This window comes from Lepisosteus oculatus, chromosome 5, assembly GCF_040954835.1.
Source record: "Lepisosteus oculatus isolate fLepOcu1 chromosome 5, fLepOcu1.hap2, whole genome shotgun sequence".
NCBI classification, from domain to species: Eukaryota; Metazoa; Chordata; class Actinopteri; order Semionotiformes; family Lepisosteidae; genus Lepisosteus; species Lepisosteus oculatus.
The window spans coordinates 11032018-11059709 of NC_090700.1; the positions used below are offsets into that span (position 1 = coordinate 11032018).

General features: G+C 35.1%; 1 protein-coding gene across 2 annotated transcripts in view; it reads right to left on the reverse strand.

Moving 5' to 3' along the window:
- The window catches only part of grm5b (glutamate receptor, metabotropic 5b), a 92240-nt gene extending 66678 nt beyond the window's left edge, over positions 1-25562 (reverse strand). Inside the window, exons 1-2 of one of the 2 annotated variants that reach the window (XM_015341797.2) lie at positions 25453-25562; positions 19659-20554 (exon numbers count right to left, since the gene is read on the reverse strand). In XM_015341797.2, coding sequence (XP_015197283.1) covers positions 19659-20337 — 679 coding nt within the window. In that variant the 5' untranslated portion in view covers positions 20338-20554; positions 25453-25562. Of the gene's footprint in view, positions 1-19658; positions 20555-23098; positions 23288-25452 lie in introns of those variants that run through there. The other variant, XM_015341798.2, reaches the window with a different exon arrangement.
- Between the last annotated feature and the right edge of the window lie 2130 nt (positions 25563-27692).

The window sequence follows — 27692 nt, forward strand, 5'->3', positions numbered from 1 at the left end:
TTTTTTATACAGTTACTTCTATTTCTAACTGATGTTGAACATAAGTACAGTAGGAACAGTGGGTTAGACTTGCTAGAATTCTGTATTAAAAGACTGTTACTCATCTAATCTCCTAGATTATCACTCTATTCCATGATGCTTCTTTTTTACAATACCCTGAACAACAATAAAATAGTACCCTGGTTTATTTCAAAAGGGTCCTTCATGTCATACACTTCAGTGCCATTCAGTTTGAAATAGGATTAGGACAGGATTAATAAAAAGTCCCCCTGGCTAAACAGATGTATAAGGTTTCATGAAAACTAGATTTTTTATCTTTGGTACATTCACATATATGTAGAGATTTAGATTTAGATGTTTACTTATACCTTTACCATTAGAGATGATTTGATGTAATGGACAGTATGTGTTGTGTAATTTTTAATTTTTGCTGTTATTCCTTTGAATTTCAGAACCGAAATGCATTCCATTTATGTAAGTGTAAAATTTCCAGCTACAAATTTTGTCACCTCCGGTAAGTAGATGGAGGTGATTTTTTATATTCCTGCCAATTTGCTAATATTTTTCCCATTAAAACAAGGTAGTTTAAAAATATAGTTTTACCATCTTTAACTTGCACATTATAGAAACATTATTCCAAGAGACTGAATGAATATTTATTTTCTTCTTTAAAAAATAGTTACTAATCTTATGTAACTAATTTGGAGTGTTTTGATAAGCAAATTCAGTTAATCACTGATAAATATATACATGAGATACTGTAGCATCAATGACACAGTAAGACATAAACGTCTTTAATATATCAAGTTAAAACTGTGAGAACAGAAAAAAAGTCAAGATTAAAGCAAGACTCCAATCAATATTCATCAAGAAATACCTTCCTGTGGTTATCATTAACCTCTAAAAATAAAGAGTAAGATAACAGACCATCTTTGAGAGGCTTGTTTTCTCTATAAAAATGTGACAATTATTGTTTTTTTTTGCTATTCTTTGATGTGATGTTCCCTGGTTACAAGCTTGAAAGGACTGACAAAATATGCAGCAGGTTAGCTCTAATTACAGTGTTCTCCGGTTATTAAATTAAAACAATGTTTGCTGAAACACTGACAAGGTGGTTCGCGTTATTGGTTATTAACAGGGAACAGTATTACAGAGTACATTTTTGAGGTGGTAAACAAATGGTTTCCATCAGACTAGAAATGTGCAAATTCAGTTTTTAATATAAAATATTTAATCATAATTAACATATAGTATGCATAGTAGTTCAGGTGGGTAGCTGCGTCAGCATGCGTAGGCTGCAAAGGAACAAGTAATAGGTTTATTCCATGCTGAAAAAAAGAAGAAAGAGAACACAACGTTTCGGCCGTGGAGCCTTCTTCAGGTTTGACACCTGAAGAAGGCTCCACGGCCGAAACGTTGTGTTCTCTTTCTTCTTTTTTTCAGCATGGAATAAACCTATTACTTGTTCCTTTATAGTATGCATAGGTTTACATCACAAATACACCTATTATACGCCATATAAATTCCCCCGTTTTCAGGTAATTAATTAATTGCAGCTGAAGATGAAAGCAAACACTTTGGTTAAGTCCAACAACCTTGCCTAGAAAATGGCAAGAATTTTTCAAGCAATATTGGTTCAGCTTTCCCCAACTTAAGCCACAAGTTATATAAAGTAGCAGTCATTTTAGACCAGAAATATGTGGCTTCTGTTATTTAATTCAGAACCATCAATATGGTGATAAAACAATTTCTCAGATTTTCACAGAGCTGGTGCCTAAGACTACAGATGGTGTGAAGCATTCAGTGAAATATTAGATCTTCAAATGCACTAATAAAACCTGAAGAGGAGAAACACACGGCTCAGCACTGCTCTTGATGTGGCAGAATGGCCCCTCATTATTACAAAGTGCACTTAATTCTCTTCAAATCTACCAGACACCCACACGTTGCTGTCACAAATACAAAAGGTGAAGCTCTCCCATACATACCATCCCTGTAACCCTACAAAGGTGCTTTCTCACAGCATAGAACATCAGCATCCCCATTACTCAATATTACTGTCACATTTTAAATAATATCATTATGTGTGGGGTACAATTAATTTAAAAATCAATGTTGTATTACTAGCTATTTTTGGAGGCTTTGACTACAGTGGTATTAAGGTATTCATTTTGATTAACTGTGCTTCTCCCTATTTAACAAAAAATCTGTACCTAGGAAGTCTGTTGGAAACAGTCAGCATGATCTTGTCTTAAAAACATCAAGTGTCTTGCACTCAGAGAGAAACAGAACTTGAGCCTTTGACTGCATTTGTCCATATTCCATTCGACACAATGGCCTTCTATTAATGTTGTAAGAATAGTTCACATATTGTTACAGGCTGCGGTAGGTGACAATGGAATCTACAATGAATTAACGGAATCTAGCTACAGTAGTATCAATGTTTCCTCTTCCTAGAGCTTCAAACCAGGGATGTTTATTTAGTTGTACTGGGTGTAAGACACATGATCTGTAGATTTTAAAAAAGTTGGATTTCCTGAGTGAATAATCCCTTGGTTAAAGACCGCCTCTTCTGCTTTGTGGGTGCATTTTTGAAAAGGGAGCTACAGTAGGGTACCCATTTATTTTGTGGCATCCGGATTTGTAGAGAGAGAATTCTAACCACAGGCTGTATCGTATTCAGTTTAGAAGGCAGCTTTACCTTTGTAACCTGTGTGTTGTATGTCTATGTTGTGTTTAGTGAGGCGTGTATTGCCATTGTTATTGTTAATAAATATTCGTGCCTGAATTATTACTCTTTTCACCAAAGCTGTGCCAGAGAACAAAGAACTCTTATGCCTCTAACTATAACAACAGCTTGGGTATATTCTTGGTAATATTCTTACAAGATGATTATTGATGATTATTTTATTCATTGGCAAAGCTGTGCTATCAATTCATATTGTTCACCATTTTTGTAAATTCCCATTTGTAACAATATTTAGAGTATTTCTTGAAGTGATCATCTCAACTTCATTTTATGGTGATATTTATAAATGAAAAGGCAATTTTAACACTGAATATCTTGATCACTCCTACAAATTATTAATCATTGATATGACATTAAGGAAACTGCTCTTTTTTAGCTGTAAATATTTTTCTACTTCTCTTTAAACTCCAAAACAGAACTAAAAAGGTCTCAAAATATTTTTTTCCCTCATCCCCTCATCTCCTCTTTCAATCAGCAGTTCTATTGCAAACTCCTCCCTAAAACTGCAAAAGAGAACTTGATTCAGGACATAAAAAAACAGTAAAAATTAAAATTTAACTAAAAAAAAACCTTCACGTTTTCAGTATCACCGATATGAAGAAAAGAAACAAAATCACTTTCACCAGGAAGTGTGTCTAAATAGCCAATTCAGATTAATACCATCTTTCAATTACAGTATAGAAACAGCAGCCAAGCAAATGCATACAGTTCTAATGCAAAATGAAAGCATGAATTAATTGAATTCAGCTGGGTGACACGGTGGAACAGTCGCATTTCTGGGTCCTTCAATTCCAGATTTGGGGTGCTATCTGCGTGGAGTTGCGTGGAGTTTGTGCATTCTCTCTATGTTCGCATGGATTTCGTCTGGGGGATCCGGTTTTGTCCCACAAAGACATACTGGTAGGTTAACTGGCTTCTGAGAAAACTGACCCTTGTATAGATGTGTGCATGTCTGTGTCTGTACAATGGACTGGTGGCCTATCCAGGGTTTACCTCCCTTGTGCTCCCTGCCTGCCAGGATGGACTCCAGCTCCCCTGCAACTCTGAACTGGATAAAGCTGTTAGAAGATGGATAGATTAATTTAATTCAATAGTCTAGTGATGGGGCTATAAGGAGAATTGACAAAATACTCAAAATGCTAGTCAAGTCCTAACAGTCCCAGGAGAAGACGGCATCCTGGCATATAGAGCTTGCACAAAGGACTATATGGGGGTTAAATATGTTTTCTCTGCAGAATATTAAATTGGATTCATTAATGATTAGGGCTTCTGGAAGCACAAATTATATTAATATCCCTGAAGATTTCAAGATTGCAAAATCTGGACTTCTTCCAAACAGTAATAGCTTTTAGGAGTTTATGGGAAACCTTCAGGAGGTGAACATAAATTGCATGACCAATTTTTTCAGCCGACCTAAAGTTGATGAAGAAGTTCCAATGTTACAAGTGTTACAATGAGCAATGTGTAGAAGGCAAAAAAGAATAAAGCAACAGGTTAATTAAGCAATATTTGCAAATCTAAATGTAATTATCTATGGAAAGATCAATCCCCTTATCTATCCATTGTGATAATGAAAAGGGCCATACCAGCCATTTTAACAGGAAAAAGAAGTTCAAGTAGGTAGCTGTGTCAGCATGCGTAGGCTACAAAGGAACAGGAAAAGCTTAATTCCATTCTGTCCACACCTGAAGAAGGCTGCACAGTCAAAACAATGTGTTTCTTGCCTTTTCCTTTCAGCATGGAATAAGCCTTTACCTGTTCCATTTTACTTGGGAATGAATAGATATACAGTATAAGAATATTCTATTGATGAACTGTGCTATGCATACTGTATATGTTAGTGTTATGTAGACTAACTACAATCTCCACAAAGATGTATTAATTTGTCATAACTGCAGCAGTATATAAATTAAGCTAACCTTTTCTTGAAATCTCAGCCACCTGACCAGTTTCAGGAAGCCAATTGGTCAGGTAACTCTTTAAAAAACAGGAAATGGAAGCTTCTGGAAGAACTAAGAAGTTAGTCTGAGGGAGTGGCTGCCGGAGAGGGTCTGGAGGCAAAACCTCTGTGTGCATCACTCTCCAGGAGAGAAGGACTGAACAAGAAACTTGTGAGTCTTAAAGGTTGTGTGAAGAGCCTTGGAGCAAGAGACTCTAGTGTTAAAAGTATAGAAGAGTCTGAGAGACTGTTTGTTTGATGGCAAGTAAGCAGTGTAGGTACTATACCTAGCCATCATAGTAGGAACCTGCAAGAAGTTTAGGCAGGAGCTCAAAGAAGAGCTTACTGTAGGTTTTGTGTTTTATGCTCATTGGGTTTGGTGTTTTGTTCCCTGCACTCAAAATAAACTTCACTTGGGTGTTTTAAAAACTTACACAGTAGCTGCATTTTGTGGTTTGTTTGTTGGTCCAGACCCACCTACTGTATATTCTATGATCCTTGTATGACATGCCCATGGGTACATCACAAATGATTGTTGTTTTCAAGGAGATTAATTCTTGTGTAGAGCAACAAAAGAACTTATGATAACCTTTTTTGCACTTTGGAGAAACTAACAAAGAAAAGCATTTAAGATAATACACTAGATCTCAGCACAATGAGGTATACTTTTAGTTCAATAAATAAACATTGGTTTGTAATAACATGAAAGCTTTCTACATGGAACAGAATTCACCCAAGCACAAGGGCGTTTCTCTTTTCATTTATTTTACCTCTGTTTGGACCATTTTCCTTTAGAATGCATTTGTTAAGCTATTGAGAACAGTTCTAAAATACCAGTAAAGACATATCATGGTTCTCCAGAACAAAAGCACAAAATATTTCTGGTATTTTTTTGTTTTTTCAAAAATTAAATGAACTTTGTTGTAGTGGCAAAGATATGCCCTATAATAAAACAAATACCTCTGAGCTTATAAATTCCAGCTTCAATGTACATTAGTATTCAAGAAAAGTTTGACTTCTATTTTCAGTGCTACTTGCACAAGGGTGAAATGTTGCACAGCTGAAGAAGGCTGTGTCTACAAAGCTAGACCAGGCAGGACTGGCACAACTCAAAAATGGAAAGAGTTCTCATTTGTCATTTTGTGCAAGTTCTGTTCAAGTACATTTGAGATTTTATTTTCTGTCTAACATAAATGTGACAAAACAACACATCTATTAAACAGCTATACTGTTCTTTCACATTACCTTAAAATCCATTTAGATACTTTTTACTTAATTTTAAAATTATGTAATGAAAGAGAAATTATATGTAAATTACTCTCTTTCCTAAGATATACTTAAAGTAGGTTTTATTTTTATTAATTCAGTAACTTTCAGATACAGTATGATTTGCTCTTTAAAGACAGGTCTTTACTACAAATTGAAGACCACAATGATCTAATGAAAAAAATCTGGCATTACTAAAGTGTTTAGTCAGTTCATATTGGCTTCAGATTTTACAAGCTTTAACACAAACTCTGAAAACCTGTATCTGGCTGTGATGATTTTTAATGCAGATTATTAGTGACAGATAAGAGCATTTTCTTTCCAAAGAATGCTCCTGTACTGACACAAGTGTTCTCCTTAATTACAGTAAATACATAAGTAGGCATTCAGTTTCATCATTTATGCAGGGTAATTCAACTGGTGGTGTTACAATATAAAAAGAGAACTGAAACTACCTGTGATACAACACAACCACATTTACCAGAAGTACCTTTCTTTCCTTTGTATAGACAGCTATGAAATGAGGCTAACAAAGTCTCTGAAATCTGGTGTTTAAATAGTTTTCCTTTATATTGAGACATGGAAATCCCAATCCTTCTACATGCACAACTGTGAAAAAGATTGATTTATGTACAGTACATGTTAATGAAATGTTTTATGTTAGGATTGTTCCTTATGATCTATACAATTATCTGCACAATATCCTAATTTAAATCGAATATATACATGCAGTACTGTATATGTTTGTCAATTAAAAACGCATTAAAGAATAATCTAAATTTCTGCAATTAACAGAGTTCCAGAAAATCTGACGGACATCAAGAAACATTTTAGGCCCAAACTGCTCATGGTCTGGAAAACCAATAAACTAAAACTGACAAAGTGAAATACCCTAAAATTACATATTACTATACTACAATAATATGTCACATGTAACCTGGATTAAGAAGGTGCAGGCATTGTTCTGCATCATGCTCTTTACATTAATGAGTTCATGCTCACTAAAACAGTATGTATGGCCTCTGTTAAATTCAGACTAATACCCCTGGAAATCACAATGGATTAATGTTTAAAAACAAGTGAAAAGTCAACATTCAGTGAACAGAATGGCCACAAAATTTTGGTGTTAAAATTAAACCCCCAACATTGTGTATGAGGCCATGCTTACCAGCTATGTGCAAATTCCTCTAATTAGGCTCACAGTGTGATCTGCACATGACAGATGGTATCTTCAGCCCTCTCTTCCCTAAGAGGACACTTCTCTGGAATTGCATTAAAGGAAATCTTGTGCCAACCTGCTCTCTATCACTTTGACAGAACTGATCATCAAAATTAAAATGTCAGAAACCAAATGCATTTTCAAGAAAGCCCAGTACTTAGAAACTTCAATGGAGTGAGCAGTATTAATTGCAGCAGAGTCATTTTGGTGGAAAGATTTGAAAACAACAATGGTGTGATTACATGGGTGGCCATTTAACAGTTCCAATCCAAAGTCATATGAAATACTTCACAATGTTATATTAAACTATATTACTAACCATGGCAACAGCACCATGCTGCAAATGGCAAACCATCAATGACAGTATAAGGGTAAAGATAAAATGATGTTAATGGTAATGGATAACAGCATGACCATAAAGCAATCCCTTCTACAATTTTGTTCTCCTATTGATAGAAAACTAATCATTAAGTGAAATCCCTGTTCTTACAAGAGCAAAGGGAATGTGAAAATTGGCATCTTATTATAAACATTATTTGTAAATAAAACAAAAGCCAATTTAAACTTAGTAAAGTAACATAGCTAACTAAGAATACATTAAGTAAAGGTACAGTAGCTTTGGAGAACTGGCATGGGAACTCCAGTTCTATCATACTAGGTATGCTAAAAAATAAATTGTGCTTTCAGATATGTTCAAATTAAAGACAACTGCAGATACTGTAGATAAGTGAAAAGCACAATCATATCTAATACATGTGAAAACACAATTTTAAAATCTAAAAATGTGCATGTTTTCTATATATAAGATACTTTACTGTATATATTGTAAAGGGTTTTCTACTTGGCATATTGATTAGGAGCCTGATCTATAATATAACTGAATTTAATTTATGATTTCAACTATGATCCTCTACAGTATTGCATGTGAACATACAAAAAGCCAGATTGATAAGAAGGACCTCTTGAAACTGGCTCAATTTAGTCCATTCAAAATTGATCTGATTATACTGTCAGTGTGCTTTCTTTTAAATTGATACACAACTGAATACTGGAAATGTCCATCTTTTTTCTGAACTGTATAGCTGATGCAGTATATACTGATGTGCCACTTAAGCATTTGTACAGCTGGGAGCACTTAAGGTTGTATCTCTGTAAGTGACCACCAAAAAGAATCCTTTGCTTAGAATTGAGAGATAATTGACATCCGTACATTTCTTCACATAACTATGGTAACAAACCCAAGAAACACAGTATAGGCGTAGAATTTGAAGAGGCAATGCCAGATATGCCATGTAAACTGAAGTTAGGTAATAGAAGAATCATTGCAATGATAGGAAAAACAGCACATGAATGTTTTACGTTTGAACTTGAGAAACTTAGTAAGTTCAGCCTGTCATTGTTCTGTATCACTGTAGGCCCTTACCCAATAGGAGCAAACCCACCAGGTGTGAAATCCCTTGACAACCCCCTTGGGAAAGCGGAAAGTTAGAGGAACCAATTAAACCTTACCTGCATGTTGTTGGAAGGTACAGTATAAAGCAAACCCACTCTTATACAAGGGAAACACACAAAGTTCACATATCCAGGCACCCCAAGCCATAATCAGACCTAGGACCCAGGAGCTATGAGGTACAGTAGAAGTGTTCACTACCATCATAGGGTTTTGGCACCTGTGACACATTCTTTTTTTTTTTTGGAACAGGATTTGATAACACATCCATATGGTATTTCTTTTAAGAGCAATAATGATCCTTGTAACATGAAATGAGAGAGATTGCAATTTAGATTCAGTCTGAAAAATGAAGCTAAATATGCAGAGTCTGAATCTTTGTCATTAAAGAGAGTGATGATGTTGGTAATCTCATATCCAGAGATGAGCAGAAAGTGACCTACTTTTTCAGACTGCACAGAATTTATGCTGAATACTACCTTAGCGATCCAAAAGAGCACAATGCTTTGCTGGTTAATATTTTTTTAAATGGATGAACGTATTTATTTTGATATCAAAAACTGTACAGAATTATACAGTATAATGAAAAGATCCTTTTTAAAAAAAATTAAGGGCTTAAAGCTGTACAACCTATCGAAGCAAATGTAACCTAAACACTGAAAACCTCAGCTTGGGTTTTATAATAATGTGCTGAAATAATTTTTTTCTGAGATTGGAAAAGATTGATAGATTGAGAAATAGGAATCTTTTGAATTAATGGCAAGATTGCAATGCACAAGACAGTTTTCTGGACACTAAAAGAAGTAGACTCTTGTGGTTCTAGGTCACAATGATGCCCACACAACTGTTTGGTAGAGGGCAGATAAATTGAACACGTAAAAAAACAAGAACTGAAAGGTTAAAGAAACAATTGCCTGACACAATTGCCACCAAAGTCAGGCACATACTCTATAAGTAACAACAATTTATTGGAAATGGAAGACCTCAACTTTAACTAGGACGTATAACTTGGCCTATTAGGCCATTTTATATTACACTCCAGCGTAAACGTTTGTAAATTGGGAAACTTTGTACAAGTCCCCATTATATATATGCCACTTCAGACATTAGTATGTTATTCCCAGACCGACAATGAATTTTAATCATTGTGATTGATTACCACTAATGGCAGAATAATATTTCTCCACTCTCTCATTACCAGATTTGTAAAATATTTATCCTCCAACCAAAAAGATATTGCTTCTCTTCCTGTGATGACACTATCTGTTCACAGCTTTCTTCCGTAACCTCACCATTCACCATTTGCACCAGCTCTCTTTTATTAGTTTGTTTTGACGAAAACTTTGAAGTGAACAATGGTGCAAAAGTAACATACTGTATCATACGAACACACACTGTAACATATGACACTCACACTTCAACCCCATATTCTCAGGGTCTTTCCCTGGAGAAGTCTTCTTGGGCATTAACACCATGGGCAGCATTTTGCTTCCACTGATTCTCACTCTGGTGTAATGTTGACAGACATCTCCCTGACAATTTTTCATCTGACCAGGGAACTGGCAGATATCTTCTTGCCAATTTATCACTTGACTGGTGATCCCTGCAGCTTTACTTGGTCCCACAAACTGAGGCAGAATACTCAGAACACCACTGCAATTTCCAGAGCTAGGAAATTTAATTCACAGCTGCAGTCTTAATCTGTATATTGCCAACACCTGTTTGCACCTCACTGAGCTGATTTTGAAGAGTCCTTTTGGAAAAACCGTCACGCTGCTGGCCCTCCCCGCCTTGAGAATATCTCAGGAAGATGCCTTCTTTTGTGTACAACCTTGCCAGAATAATCTCTAGATGAGCAGCACTCTTATTGCAGCTGCAGGGATTGAAGCAGAACTGGAAAAAAAGAATGCCATATAAACTGCCTTGTATCTTGTTTACTCTCCTTGGTTTTTTTCTTTGTATGAATGTGCAAACAGTTCAGTGAGATCACATTCAACTGACCTCAGTTCTGAATTCAAGCACTCAAAAAACCGTAGATGCATCTGTCGCCAAACTATAGCCTGTGCCTTTTCTAGTACATTTGTGCAGCAACTGGAAATTCATTGAACATAAAAGTGTTCCATTCTCTCTTAAGAGCAAATAGAAAATGTTAACACCTATCCCTTTATACTTTGTCATAATTTCTCCAACAGGTTGAAAAATAATGCTACACAATCCTCTACAATTATTGAGCCCAAGTGTCGTTTTCTCAGAAGAGACAAAAGATTTTACCTTGATGAATATGGGAAGGTTCTATTAGAAAAAAATAAATCATGCCTGTCACCCTGCAGCTTTTCACTAATCGCATCACCTTTATCAATTACCTAGCTATTTATGTTTGCAGCGTTAGATTGTGATTTTCTTTCTTTACTTTGTCAATGTCAGCTGTAAACTAATCACATTAATCTGAAACTATACAATAAATCTAAAACCACACCATATATTAAACCTAGGCAAAGTCTTGCCACAGCCATGTTCCAGATCCCTGTTCTAGCTAATTCTTTATGTGCTCATTTGTCTGATTGTCATCTATGGCACAACTAAAACACATTTAAGCTATTAAGAAACAGTTCAACGTACTTTAGTGGCTTGTCCTGCAAATGCCTTCAAATAAGGCAGTAAATAAATGTTTTTAAGGATCACGCATGTTAATAAAGGACCACAATTCAAACATCTTTCAAATTTAAATCAAATGGTTAAATTCTAGCATTTTTTGGTTTATAATCCCTATATACACTATAAACCATGATAATGCGTAAACTTAGAAGAGTCATAAAATTAAGAGTATATTTTGAACAATCTTTTAGAAAGGACAGTTTTCTAAAACAAAGCCTTATTCTGAAGTACTAGCATACATTAATAAAGAATATTAGGGATACAAGTAATTTGGATGTGTTTTATTGTACAGATTAACGGCAAATGAATTTCACTTAAAATTCCTTTAACCCTGTAGAGCTGCTCCACTCACACTTTACCATGGCAACTGAGCTTAAACCCCGGAGAATGCACCATATACTGTACTGCCATTAATCTCCCCGAAAGAGAATATTTAGAGTTTGGCTTGCCAGACACATTTTATGTGTTTGCTTTGTGTTTTTACAAGTATTCTTAACTGTCCAGTAAGCATTGCAAGAGTGAGAACAAAATTGTTATGTTTAAGGAAATCACTAAATACTGCTCTTTGGTCATAAAGCTTTGTGATAACGGAATGAAATTATTTACCTGGACTCTTTTAAAATCAGATGACAGCCTGAACTTCAAGGTGAAAGAAATCTGAAATCAAGTATTAGGTATGGAATTTGGATTTTTTTTAGATCTAATCAGTCATATATTGGGTGTGTTTTTAACTGTATATAGCTGAATGAAAATATAGATTTAAAATACAACATTATGGGCATAAAGAACAGGCTTGTAGTAGTCATTCAATTTTTGACTATAAACTATAGGAATAGACAATAGCATTAGTCTTTTAATGTCTTTTATGGTATAAGGTCATTGAATAACAAGCTGGAATTCATAGGAAGTTGCACAGGTACAGTATAGAAACTCATATAATTGACTTCATACTGGCATACATAAATTCAATAGTTAAGAAGGAACTGATTCCTAATAAAATAAATTATTTTTTCTTCTGAATGTGAATAATAATATTTTAGGTGAGGTGTACTGTACAAATACATTCTCGTATCATATGAGAAGGAATAAACTAAGATCAATAATATATTTTAACTGTGTTTTTTTCAGCATCATTATTCAAAACGTCAAACAAGCTACTGTATAGTGCCCCATTTCAAACCATCTGTATGCTGGGGGCAGTTCTGTGTTCTGTGTCTTATAATAAGTGAATATTATATTCAATATGTCAAACAAAGAACACTCCCCTAAAAGGCAGGAGGAAAGAAACAAAATTTTAATTGACATACTTTGATATTGCTGAATGTCACTCACTTGCTTGAATCCTCTAGTCAATCCAATTAATAAAGATTAAGATCTATTTTCTGCATCCATAAAACATTCAATTGTCTTTTCACAAGTGCTACAAGCGCTACAAGATAATCATTTCGCTAGGGACAACAACATCCAAGGATCCAATGCTTTGTGAATGTGTGAATACTTGGTGAGTAAGGTTTAGCTTAATCTGCTTAGTTAATGAGTAGCCTCCTGGCAATAAGATGGGAAGGCTTGAACCCCATTCATAGAGGAATGAGGCAAGGGGTAGCTGAAAGGTGGAGATGGAAAGGGGGAGAATTGCTTCAGATAAATGCAAAGGATGGTGTTTGTATTCAATATAGAGTGTACTGTATAGCTACCTTCCGTAATTATGGTGCTTAGGAACAGCTGCGTGAGCTTTACTTTCATTGTTATTCCTCCCAAACAGATTAGTTTTTCTTTTCTGGTGAACAACCATCAGATGAGATACTGTAGTTTCTGTTCACCACTATATTACCCTTTGAACCAGGGCTAATGTCCAGCTGAGGTTAACAATACAGCCCTTGAATCAGCACGTGTGGCTATTATTTATAATGATCTTTAAAGAAAAGGGAAAACCACGAAGACATGGAAACTTAAAGGGGGTAATAATTTGTTTTCAATATTGATCAAAATTTTTCAGTATTGATCAATATTTTTCAATATTGCTCATCTGGATTCTATCAATAGATTTTTTTTCAAATGCAGGAAATATATTCATCTGCATGATCTCCAAAACTAAAAAGAGAGGTTTAAACTATTTCTAAATATTCTTTCCCTTGATCATTCTTGTTCTGTTCTTGTTTTTGCAAAAAGCTTGCTTTGTAGCTCCTTCACTCCAGTGGCTTACTTTTTGTACTGAAATATGGTGTTTAAAGTCTGATTGCTTGAAGCTGCTATTTCCATTATGTGGAGCAGTCTGGGTGCTCAGACAATCACAGTAAGAAGAACTGGCTGCATCACCAATTGATCTGATTACTAGATGTTATGCTGCAGGGTCAGGAACATTTTGGTGGCATAATCAAAATACTGATAAGAAATTAGTCAAAGGTACTTAAGGATTTTTTGTCATTGAAATACTTCTCTTTATTTGCTTTATAATGTCACTGAAGTCATTAAGTCATTGCTACAAAACAATAAATTGAATTATTGTTATATAATATTTCATCCTGAAGAACAAAACCTTGCAGATAACTGTAGTGTGAGCTTTTATTATTAGTCTACTAGCCTATTTAGACCTCAGGCTTTATAGACCAACCAGTTCTACCTAGTCTTTGATATTCAAAAACAACATTTGGAAGACAGTTTTGCCAGGTATAGAATGCAATGCAATTTTGTATTTACAACAAACAATATACCCAATGGGAAGCAAGGGAATATGGTGGGTAGTGCTGCCTCATAAGTGCCTTAGAACTCTTGGGATCTGGCTTTGATTTTGTAATGAGATGCATTGTGAGTGGAGTTTGTGTAGCCTCTCCATGTTCCTGTGGATGTGCTATACTCTAAATGCTCTTTCCTCCCACCTTCCAAAAGACAGGTTGATGGATGGAAAATCTACCTATTGAAAATAGGTTAATTGGTGCCACTTAATTGTCCCATTGTACTGCAATCATTGTACTCTGGCATCTTGTCCAGAGTGTAGTCCTGCCTTGAATTCCATTAATTTGAGATGCTCCAGGTTGTTGCCACATTACCAGGAAAAAAAAAGCTTTCTGATAATGTATAAATGGAAAGAACATACCATGTACCTTTCTGATCGCAGGAGCCAAGAGCCAAGAATCTTCAACTTGAAATATTGTTTTGTTTTTTTTTTTGGGGGGGGTTGGACATTGCTCCACTGGCATGCTTTAACTACCAGTCAGTTTTATACTGATATTTCTTTATCTACTGCAGATAGATAACAGGAAACAGAAACTCACAGTGTCAAGCAGTTGTTGTATCGTCAGCTTTCCAACTGTTTTGCACCTAGTCAGGGGAAAGTCATTGTTTCTCATTAGGCTCACTTGAATTGAACTTGATTTTTTAAATCCAAACTTGATTTTAACTCAGGGTCGCAATCCTGAACAAAAACAGGTAATCCTAAGCATAGCTCAGATGGCACATCCTGTATATAGTCTGAGTCAGCAGTAGGGCCAATTTTTTTTCATCATTCACATTGTAATACGGAAATACACAATGGGACATGGATGAAGTAAAGTACCCCAGCATTGTAATTTTCAGATGTGGTTCTCTTGTCAGCATGTTCTCTTTTCATGGGTGTGAGATACAAGAAAGACTCTGTTTTTCATCAATAACAATGTCAATGATGCATGCTCAAAGTCAATATTTAAAGGTCAGAGGCTTCTGGTGTCCACAGGTATCTTCCAAAACATCACATATTACAGGATTACATATTGTATATCACTTTTCAGAGAATATTGATTACCTGTATCAAAAAAGAGGTTTCCAACTAACCATTTTAACTGAGCAACCCAAATGTATATCAATAATGAACAGTTTACATATCATATAGTTTATGTATGTACAGTATAAATCACCTCATTAATGTAATGTCTGGAAAACCATGGTTAGTCACAATTGCCAAATCATGGACTTCCTAAAACACTTCATGCATTTTAAACACTGTGTTATTATTTGCCTACTATTTATTTCAGGTTCTGATAGCTGCAATCTCTCTAAAAACCATAATAGTAAAGTTGCGTTTGGCAGTAGATTTCCACAACTGCAGCTTTTATTAAGGGAATATTTAGCAGTATATCTGATGCATGATAAAAAAATATACATAATAACAAAAGAAAAAAAGAAAAAGAAAACTTTTACTAGAGGAGAATAATTATTAATTTAGTGAGCTGAAGGAAAAGTTAAGCAAATGATGCATTTGTAATATGTCCAACTGAACATTCCTATGTATAAAAAAACAGAATATCCCAGGTCTTAACTCAGCAAAAGCAAAAGGCAGCTACTTGCAGTGTGTAAGAAAACATTTGTGGCCATGCACTTCTCAAATCTAATATCACAATCAGCAACTTATCTTTTTCTGAAAGAACAGAAGGAACAATTCTCCAGTTGGCTGTCCTTATCAACATACTATAAAGACAGCTAGCAGAAGGAGATGTATAAAGGATGAAAGCTTGATTATAAAGCAGTGAGGCGCCACAAACAGCAAGAAACAAACATGCAGGACACATTCAGAATAAAGACATTCACAATGAATGTTAAAAAAGTAGGAAAAGAGCAGTCTATATCAAATACAATTGCATTTAGCTGTCTCTTACTATGAAGAAGTAATAGAGTAATTAATGTTTCTCCTTTGTCAAACGTGGCTTTGAACAATCATAACTTATTCAAACATTAATTAAAGTCAGGCATTAAAGACAGTCAAAAGGTTGCATTATCTATACTGACCTATCATTTCTTTGCAGTGTTTTAACATGTTTGAAGGGTTTTCATTTGAAATATTCAAATAATTTACATTGTAAATGTTTGGCTAAGAAATGAAGAATACTTTTTAGTGAAAAGTTATTTGATCTTTTTTATGACTACACTGTACATTCTCTGAACCTCCTTCAATGAGTTCCTCCCAAGTGCCACACTGATATTCATGAGGACTGAATAATTGCTTAAATGATTATTTTAATTAGTTCTAGATTAGTCTGATGCATAGCTATATACAATTTGAAGGACAGGATATACATTATCTCTCTTAACAGGCCATCTCATAATTTTAAAAGAACACTTTGAATTAGAATTATTATTCTATTGCATAGTGTAGCATCCATGCCATTTTTACAGCTATCATTTGTTTCTGTAATGCATTAAGCTGGTAAAGCAACAATGTGTTTTGCTTTCTATCCATTCACAATAATATAAAATGTGATTAATAATGCAACAAGTTATTAGATGAAGAACATTAACCACATCATTCATATGATGATTTACATTTTTTTATTCAAAACTAATAAAATATGAAATTTGGACAGACCCTACCTTTCGTTTCTCCAAATTCAATTCAGTTTACTGTTGTTATTGCTCCCTAGAATGTCATCCAAATGTTAAGTGATTTTAAAATGCCTTGTATTTTATAAGACAGAACAACCTTTAAAAATTCCGAAGGGAAAAATACAAGGTTTTTGCTGATAAAGGCTAAATGATCAATTTTACAGACATTAATATAAATATTTTTGATTTATAGACAAAATATTTGCAAATTATATCTTCAAACAATATTCTGTTACTCAAAACAGAACAATAAATGTCAGAGTCCTTAAGCAGTACTTCAAGAAGGAAGATATGAGAAAATAAGGAATTCATATTTTCTGATATAAAATAATATCACCATTTGGTGCACATGGTTCAATAGCCTTATTAAGCACACAAAGAGTTAAACTATATTCCTTTGTAAACAATTTGTCCACTTACTGACAAACCTAATTATGCACCTGTGTAGATATTTATACCGTTGATATCTTAAGTGTTGGCATGCTATGTTTGAAATTAGTAATTGGAATTTGTGCTCTTCATTTGACTTTGTGACTAAATATCCTTTCCACAACTGAAAAACTGTTTTCCCACACTGTCCAGATCAGGCATAAAACCACAAACCATTTTATTTGCACATCTGGTTTTGCTTTACAACATATTGACCAGATCCATCAGCATAAATATTTGTAGAGATGTGAAACTAGAAGACCACTGATGCAAAAAGTAAATCTTAATCCTGTAAAATCATATAACCATGCAATAACATAATGTATGCTTTGTTTTTAAAACAGTTATGTATCTAATACACCCTAGGGTTTGAAAGAACTTAATATTTTATAAAATAATGACTTGACTAAGCCAGCCCTAAAGGCCTCACTCTGGGCCATTGGCAATAATTTTTTGGAGGGTGTTCTGACTGAATTAATATTGAAGCTGCAATGTATTTAGGTTTTGTACAAGCTGGTTGGGTTGTTAGTAACAAGAACATGGTGACTCCAGATTGGCAAACCAAATGAAGATACTTGTTCTGAAAGCAAACAAAGCTTACAGTTCAGACAATACTGCATCAAGCCTGGGCAAAGACACTCAGAGGCGGTGATGGAGATTCCATCAGTGGCAATGCACAACTTTCCAAGAATTCTCTCACACTTCTCCACAAAAGGCACTTCTGTACCACGACTGAGGGTATAATGCTATCAATAAGAACTACATTTTCCAAGCAATTGGGGTTGACTCTCCTGTAAGGCACTGAGGAGTTTGCTTGGTTACAAATGGAAAATGGTTAAACCATGGAGACTTAGGAGGTGCGTCATAGTGGTATGGGTATGTCCCATCTTGAGCCCGCTACTTGCTGGGGTAGGTTTTGGCTTCTCTTGGGTTCCGAAGTGGTTAGAAAATGCAATGATGGATGGAATACCAGTATGGTATTAGCAAATGAAAACAGAACTTTTACTTGGATAAATATTTGGGTCATAATATTATAATTATACTCTTATAGAAATTATTATCTTCATTTGTGGAATGGATTTTCAAAACATTGAACTTATTTTTATTCATAAGATGATATGCAAACAACAACAAAAAAAAAATGATGCAGAAACTAAGGCCATTCAAAATGTGTTTTTTTTTCTCCCAAAGACATGTTGACAAAACACATAGAAAATGCTTCATTTCCTTTTATTTCATGCGAATCTTATCTACTCCTCTTTAGTTAAGTGAGAAACATAATTCCAGAAAAAAAGATGCCAAACCAGTTAAAGAGACTTGGTTTCTAGGGAATAATTAAAACTGAATTCCTTTGATAGTGTATTATACAACTGCCTTTCTTTGCAATGATCCTTTTCCAATAGCGTTCCTGGATCCTGACTAGAGACTCTTTGTATAAAACTGGGCAGTATCCTCTAGCAAGGCCACAGTTTATTTAGAAGGCCAAGCTGAGCTTTATCTCTCTATACAGTCTGTCCTGAATATAGATTTTCTGGAGCCAACCATAGACAGAAGACCGATGTTTTTTTTTTTAAATGCTCCCAATGTCTTTCTCACGAAGGGATTAGCATGCTCAGCCATTTAATTCGTTTTGCTCCACCCAGGATGACTAAGATTATTAGCAAGGGAGTCACTGAAGGAAAAGAGGAAAAAGATTTAATCTCATTGAAGAGCAAGAAGGAACCACACATTTCAACACAATTTAGCTTCTTAAAGTAGCCCTGCGTACTACAATACAAAATTCAGTGCAGAGTGTAAACTGGAAAAATTTAAGTCCTATACTATATACTGAGAATGATTGGTACCATTACTCATTTGTTGCATTTGTTTTACTTTCTCTCATGTATTTTAAATAGCCAGCTCTTAAAATGCTGTAATTTCTATTCCACCTAAGCCCTATCATGAACACAGTTTCATACAATAACCTGTAACCCAGTACCTAGTTGAGGGTGTCAGATATACTGTACAATATGTTTAGTCATTCATACTGTACTACTGAAAATGTTGATTTTTGTTACTGTCAACTTATAAATTTGCTAATATCTAAGATCATATAGTAATTAAGAAAGTATTTTCTCTTACAACTCTATGAATAATGTAAGCGTAATTGGAAATTCACATTTCAAATATAAGCACACCATAACTTAATTTCTAAGTGACTTTAACATAAGAGACCATAAAATATCTTAAATATTTTTATTTTCAATCATAGGCTATTTTGTTTCATTCCTCCAAAATGATATACAGCATATGGAAAACATCAAAGATAAAAGTGAATGTCTGCTTCATTGATACTAGAAAGGCAGAGAATAAAATCAAAAACGTCTCTGGGAAACCATTTTAAGAGTTCCCCCAAGATTAAGAGAACAATGGAATGATTTATCGTCAGAGCATGAAACATCCTCCAAAGATGAAGTTCTAATATGGCCATGGCAAACTATCTTGATTAGACAGACCAAGATTTGATGACAGGTTCTACATGTTTGCACAGAAGCAGCAGCTGAAACTGAACAACAGCACTTGAAAGTCTGGATAATCAGTAGAGAAATATCAAGCTTACCTTCAGTGTGAATGGCTGAAACATAGGTCCAATTATACCTCTTTACAATGTCCACCATTGCCCGGGCTTGCTGAGCGTCTGAGGGAACCACTCTCATGAAATACTTGAACAGTGTTTTGTCACTTAGGTCCATGCTTGTTGCAGAATAGGCAATTTGAGGTATATTGAAAAGTTGGAGCAAATTCTGTACCTGAATGGCGACAGAACTTGAGCCAGGGCCTATTACCCCAACAATGGGCTTTTTGCCGCGCATTGGTGTGCTGTTACTCTCAGAGCAGCGCATCATTCCCTCTTCTTCCTCGGTGGAGACAAGCGAATCCCTTATGAACTCAATACTCTGCTCCAGGGCCACTGCTGAATGCCAACAGGAATCGCGAATTTCACATCCCAGTGTTATATTTGGCAAGATTCTGTTATCAGAATTGATCCTGTCAAGGGTATGGAGCATGGCCTCAACCCTCTGGATGCCATATTGTTCCCTGATCTCTCCACATTTTCTCTCATGGACCTTGTCAGCAGGGGGTTGATGGTGGACGGAGAACAGAGCCCCAATGATGATGTCTCCCGGAACATGAGCAACCACCCTCCTTTCATTTGACTGCGCATTGACCAGGAATGCAAAGTTTATGAAGCCAATCTCTTCAGACAACAAAATCACTAGCAAAAGCAAGAAGCTCATTTTAAGAAAAAGAAAAATATCCCTAAGCTTGGGGAAACTTCATAACTGGAGGAGATACACCAGGACAGGAAAAAGATATTTAAAGAACCTTGTGTTCCACTCTGGACATTGTAAACCATTCATTTGTCTGGCATTTCAACACAGTGCCTAATGAAGAAATGTTGTCTCCAAGGCAACGTCTTATCAAAAAAGAACATGTGACAGTAGGCGTCATAACCTTTGAAAGAGATAAAAAAAGAGTTAGAAACAGCAATTTTCATTAAAGGTTCTACTATACAGTATATGTATTTAAAAGGAATGTAGGTTATTTTTGTGAGCACATCAAAAATGGAAATATCTTGTCCTGTCCTGTCTTGTTGTCTTTTATTAAATTGATACTGAACATACTGTATTTTGAATTATATTTAAGTCTCCTGAGAAAATTATGCAACGGTATTGTATTTTACTTAATGAATTATTATTTTGTATTCTGAAACAACAACCACTTATTTTAAATTACTCAGTAGAAATGACCAGAAATGCAAGTTTAGACAGACCAAGATTTGGTCTCCACCTTCAAGAATATTATAAACTTATATAAGTCTTTAGGCTTTGAATGTCTGAACTGAGATTGCACTATGAACACATATACAGTATGTCTGATTTTATTCACAATACAAAACAATTGTGAATCATTTAAGTGTGTTAAGGCAATTATTTTGACAACTGAAACCAACAGATTGCCTACTTTACAATCAATGTCTAAAAATATTAATAGTGTATGTATACAAACATATCCATTTCTTGTAGCATTTACAGAAATTTGAACATTTTGGGTTATCTGATGTTACTTATGAGTTACTTCTGAAAGCATCCATTTGAAAAGGCATGATAAAAAAAACAATAAAAGTTAATCAAATCTAATGATATGCACATCTCAGATGTCAATAAACTACAGGGTCTGCATGTTTTAACATTATTTCTTTCCTTAAAGGACTGACAAAAATGAAATGGTATGAGTGGTGTTTTGTGCATAGAAAATGCTGCTTATGCTCCATAACTGTCAAGACATCATCTTTAAGAATGAGAGCTCTTTAACGATGGCCAGATGGGCAGACTGATGGGTGAATGAGTAGCTGATTGTTTGGCACAGATTATATACCAAATAAAATAAGTTAAAAATAAGTTAAAAAGAGTGAAAAATGCATCAAGCAGAAATGGCTTTCAAGATCATACCCTTTGATCACAAATTTTCTGAGGTTTGTCCCTTTCTTTCTGCAAATTAAGAATACATTCCAAACCACAAGAAGAACGTCACACAATAAATCACAAAAATAATTCCACAACACACTTCCCATCAGAATCAAAACAGATTACTCATCATTGTATTACTCTATCCTACTAAGCTTTCTGCTGACATCTCATAGAAATGGTCATTATGTTGTACAGAGACAATATTTATGATTTATAACACCATGCAATAACTGTAGAACAAAACCAAAAGTTCAAGAGTTTCTTGTTTGATGCGAAGGGCCCCTTGAGTAGGAGTGACCATTGGTGTGTTTTAAATTACCAATTTAGAACTAAAAAACTAAATACAGGCTTAACAAATCACCATGAAGATTATTTTTATGTATTCTGGACATCTGTAATTTTATTTCAAAATGTCTAAAATAAAAGTACACTTAATGCAGAACAGTTAGATATATATAAACTACACACACAGGGGCACAAAGCAATGCTTTGAGTAGTAATGTCCAATGAAAGCAGTATAATAATAATAATGAATTATTTCAACAATAATGAATCAACCCAATGTGTTTTCGCGACCACTCATTACTTATAAAAAGTACAGTATATGTCTATAATGTACATTCCTTTGGAAACAATTTAAGACAACTTCATAAGCTTATTCATTTTAATTGTAAAGCGTATTTTTGTCTTACATTGACCAAATTGCTCTTGTAGCCACAAAAAATAATTTAATTTTTCTGATTTGTATCTGTTCAATGCAACAAATTAGCAGATGTTCTTGTTCGGTCTGTGGTCAATCGGCCGTATGAAAGTTGTAAAGGTTATTATAATGACCCATAGTCTGCATTACACAAGTTTAGCCTGAGTCCTTGGGAGCTGTTCATGGTGCTGAAATCTGTATAGTGGGAGGAAAAGCTAGTCTTGCTATGTGAATAACAATGTATTTATTCCCTGTGACCATTATGTAATGAAACGTAACACATCTGGTAAATTTCCCTATTTACCGCCGTACAGTATAAATATATGAAATCCAGTGAATGATAAGGATTTTAACTGTGACACAATAACCCTTACGATAAGGACTGAACACAAAAACGTCGGTTTAAAAAGTAACTATAATGTTAGCGGCATGCTTTAATAAACACTGCAACATTTAAATACATAATCTTTAATGCTAATGATTTGGTACACCTAAATAATAAGAACAAGCCAATGTCCTAAATGAAATCCAGGTGAAATGTCCTCGATTAACAAGTCCATCAACACATATCCGCGCTTATAGCAACACGTTTTCATTGTTATGCGAGAACAGCATTGTACAAAGGTGACTATTAAATCATAAAAACACAAGTTGATTATCTAAATAACAATGTTATATTGTTTTCTCTTTATAATGGAGGCGTAAAAATACAAAAACGTTCTCGCAAAGGGGCATGGATTCCTAAACCTCTGAAGATTTACAGTAGAACAATTTAATTCAGCCCATTGTCTATCAATACATGAAACCGAGCTAAAATTACATCCTTACCTTCCTTGATTCTCTCATCAATTGAAACAAGCGATTGTGCAGCTAGTGTCTTTCTTTTTGATAACGACTCACTAATTTCACTGCGAGTCTGGAATCACTATCCTGGCAATGAAAGTAAAAACACCTCGTCTGGTCTTCAGTCACGCAGCATGCTGATTCTGAATGGTCACAGTTTCCCCCCCTAAATTCTATCGTAACTTGCGTCAGGTTATTGAGTAGCTTTGTCGGCATTTAAAGACGCATACGTTCCTTTTTAAATTGATTTTCCCCCCTTAATTTGTTAAAAATTATCTTTGGACTCCTTTGATCTGGAGTCAGAAAACCCGACTGCAAGGACAGTGTATTCTGTAAATTCAATGAATCGCCCTGTGGCTCTCCTTGTAAACGTCTTCAGTTGGACTTTTAAGAATAACCTATTTTTGGTTTTATTCTTTCACCCCATCTATATCATGAAGTACTCCAACAGAAGTGGAAACGTCGGTTTCTATGCGATTTTTTTTACAGGGTAGTACTGCATACTATTATTGATCCAGTAACCTCGGGACTGTTGACAACCGGTAATGACACTGATCAATCAAAAATAGCTGCTGCTTTTTGTTACTGTTTACAGTACTGTATATTGTCTCGATGACGGGAAATTATACTTAAGATGTACTTCAGCTGTAAAGATATCTTTTTAAATATTTACATGTAATTGAGTTTTTGGAAAAATACTGTAATTCACGAGTACCACCTCGCGGCCATGTGAATGGATTGTTTTCTACCACCTCCGCGTAGCGGGCAATGTTAAGGAATTTCTGAACGCACCCGTAGAAACACTACGCTTTAACCCCACACATCATAATCAAACTTTCAGAGGTCACATGTCACCGATTACTCTGGGTCTGTACAGGTCAATGTGTTAATGGCTGCTGATGTTTCTTGTAATTTTTTACATCTTTGATACTAGCAGATACATCTATAGTGACATTCTGTACATGTCTGTACACTCACTACTCTTTCTGTACGCTCTGTCTTTTGCAGCACCAAAGCTGTTATAATAATTCTTAACAATTTAGCAGATGAGCGGTATGCTACACTCCTCTTCAATTTCACTAACCCTCTCCTTCTGTTATTACTGCACTCCAAGTACCATCGTATGACCCCAAACTAAACTGAATTCCACGGCGGCAATTCAGTTATACACAGCATAGTCCCATATCATTTGTGAAGGATGTGGTACCTGCGGGTATTCATAGCACAAACTGTTTTTGTTCCATTTTAACCGATTGTGCTGCTATACGCTGAACGCTTTGGCTGGAAAAAGAAGGCGAAGGACCGTCTGTCTGGATTGTGCGGGGAAATGCTGTGGATTGCGTACCGAATACGGTGAAGAATAAAAATAAAAAGCATTTTGGTGAAATTAAGAACTGAAATAAAACACATTGGACAATTATGATTAAAAAAAATCATGAACATGTACTGTAAGTCCTCCAAATTACAGTGATGGAGCTGACATACACATTCTGGGTATTTTGTTCATCAGTTGGACTGTATGCCGCATAACTCTTATTAGAATGAAATGAGTCTGTCCGGCATAGAAAAAAAAAAAAACAAGGTCCCACACAAAACAGACGATGCTGTCATGGCTCTATTACGAATCAATGGGAACATTTTTCCTACATAATTCGCAGAATTTTGCAGAACTGTGTTCGTGTAATGGTGCTATTTGCAAATATACACATACACAACGTGTAATCACAACGTGCTCGTAAAACATGCTTTTCTCCCTTTAGCTTGTAAATATTATTGAGCGCTGTCCGTACAGCATATTGCATTGTAGACCAAGTAAAGGTAAAACAGCGCGACTTGTCTGAAATCTCATTAATTTGTCTTGTAACAGTTCACAGGAAATCAGCACTCAGTAAAACGTGCCTGACTTGTGTGCAGACTAAGAAATGTTTCCCAATATACCACATTTGTTTTAGGCAAAAAACTTTACATATATTGTTTGTTTAAAAAACGGCTTAAAGGTCGAAGTAAATAAATCACTAATGTCACAATCGTAGTTGTGTTAATCAGCTGCATTTACGTAAAACATTCGCCCAATTTGATTTAATGAAACATAATTTTAGGTTTCACATCAAAAGCAGTTAAAAAAAGCTTAAATGTAATTTAAGTTAACTGGTGGTAATGTTTAGAAATCAAAATTATTCTCCGAACAGACTGCATTGCCAAGTTACGTGACATCGAATATCCTAAACGGGATCCCCGCACTTTCTCGAAGATCATTTATCACTGAAGAAAACAAAGGAAAACATACTATATTAAGATTAAAACAAGGAAAAAAAACTAAAAAGTTACGTTTTACATACCTGAACAGCTCTGCGCTCATGTATCCTAGATATGTGCGAATCTAGCATATTCTGCAAAGACCTCAGAACGAAAATGTGAACATCACGATTAATCCACTTTTTACCATGGCAACCGAAACATCTCTCCCTCTCTCTTTTCCTCTATCGGGTCTCTGTTTCAACATGGACATCACTATTGATAAATGAACAATCATTTTACTTTGTGTGTGAACCAATAAAATGCAATTTTGGCGATTAACATAAACATAAGCATTAATTTAACTCATTTATTTCCAGTAAGCCAAGCACAAATAGACATCAATGACAACAAAATCAGGATTAATCATGTCAGATCTCAGGGCAAACTGGATACAGAATGAAAGACCAGTAAAAGAACATAAGTAACCAATCTGAAGAAATGTCTTTGTTCATCAGTTTATTACTGCTGAATAAAAGTAAGTTGCTTTGAAATAATCACAGCTACGGTACATTTCATTGCACTCCACTATGAGTGCACAAATCTTGTCTTGCAAGGCCAGAGTGGTACTGGTTTCCCTTCCTTAATTAGCTTATTTATTTCATAATTTGCTTAATGGTACAAGTTGGACAATTGTTATTAAGTAGCTGGAGATTTACAAAGACCTACTGTATAAAATCTGCTTCACAATGATTTCTGCGAACTGGAGTTGGCCACCCTAGTTCTTTATGGTTTTATTAGTTAAAATAATGGACCAATAAGACTAGATAATCTTGCCCAAGTCTTATTTTCCATCATAGAGAAACTACTTACTGTACAAGGTCATAGAGTGAAAATGTTTTTTCATCAGTAGAAGGCATGCTCAAAAACAGTTTTCAAAGATGAATTACTGAATCATTTGGGGGTGTTGGGTAAAGAGCATTTTATGTACCACCTACGTCTATGGTGATGTCTGGACAGCAGAGCCCATTGTGTCAAATGTTGAGTCACTTAGTAACTACAAAAGACCACAACAATGAGCTGTCTTAACTGGTCAATAGCATAGCAATAACATTGTAGACTGGATTCAAAAGACACAAAACTTTAATAATCCAAAACTGTATGTGTGCAAAAGCAATAAATATTCACTGGGGCATTTTCAAGTGCTACAGAATGAAAATTGCTCCCTTTTCTTATGAAAAGTAACTAGTTGTAAAGTTTTAATCTTGTAATAGATGAATGGTTATGGGAAATGTTATTTTATGTTTTCTTTTTCACTTAAATACAAAGTTGTAAAAAGAGGTAAATTTTGGGAAAACTCTTCAATGGCCAATTCAATGGACAGTTTCATCTTCAAGTCAAAATGATTCAGTAAGGTTAGTGAAATAATGTTAATTCTTGCACTTGGGATTTTTCACAAGTTACGTGATGACTAATTACCAAACCATGTCAATGTTTCTGTGCATGTAATGATCCCACCTAATTGATCAAAACTTTGAACCCTCATTTATAACCCTCAGGTTATGCTGAAATAATAGAACCTTAGCTGGATTCACATTGGACACAATTAAAAGCACTCATTGATGTTAGAAGGTTTTTAAGAAATAGACTGCAATGAAACACGCAGAACAATGTTCACAAAAGATCAGCAATATCACTGGTGATATGATTGACTTTACCTAATGCATTATATTGTCAATTATTTCAGAAAAGCCAATATTTGACAGAACTGAAAAGGTCCCAAAGTGCTGGGCTACTAAGTCACTATGGCAACCACTCACAGCTCATGGGACTGTGCCAGGAACAACATAATGGCTTTAATTGTCTTTGAGAATGCAGTTTTTTAAAAAATAATAGCAGTACATACAATTAGCAGAAGAGTTTTCTGATGTTTACTGCCCTGTTAGGTCACATAAAATGACATTATTTTATTTCACATTTTAATAGTTGTCATTCTAACTCCCACAGTGTAAGAGGAGCAGCAGCTCGACTATCAATTTATTTCAAACATAATGACTTGCAGGCAGTAGTATATTGCAATGTTTGAGTAAAGGTTAATGGCAGTGTATAGTCTTTGCATTTATCCATAGTAGTAGGTTTTGTAATGTGTGGAAATACTGTGTGTATCTGAAAATTCCTTACCAAGTCAATTCTATTATTATTATATCCAACCATTATCAGAAAGCTCACACACCACAGCAACCTAGAACCTGAAGACCCACACTCTCCCTCGCAAACGCTGTTCCACTCCTGTCACGCCCCACACTCTCCCTCGCAAACGGCATCGCATTCCCAAACCCACAGT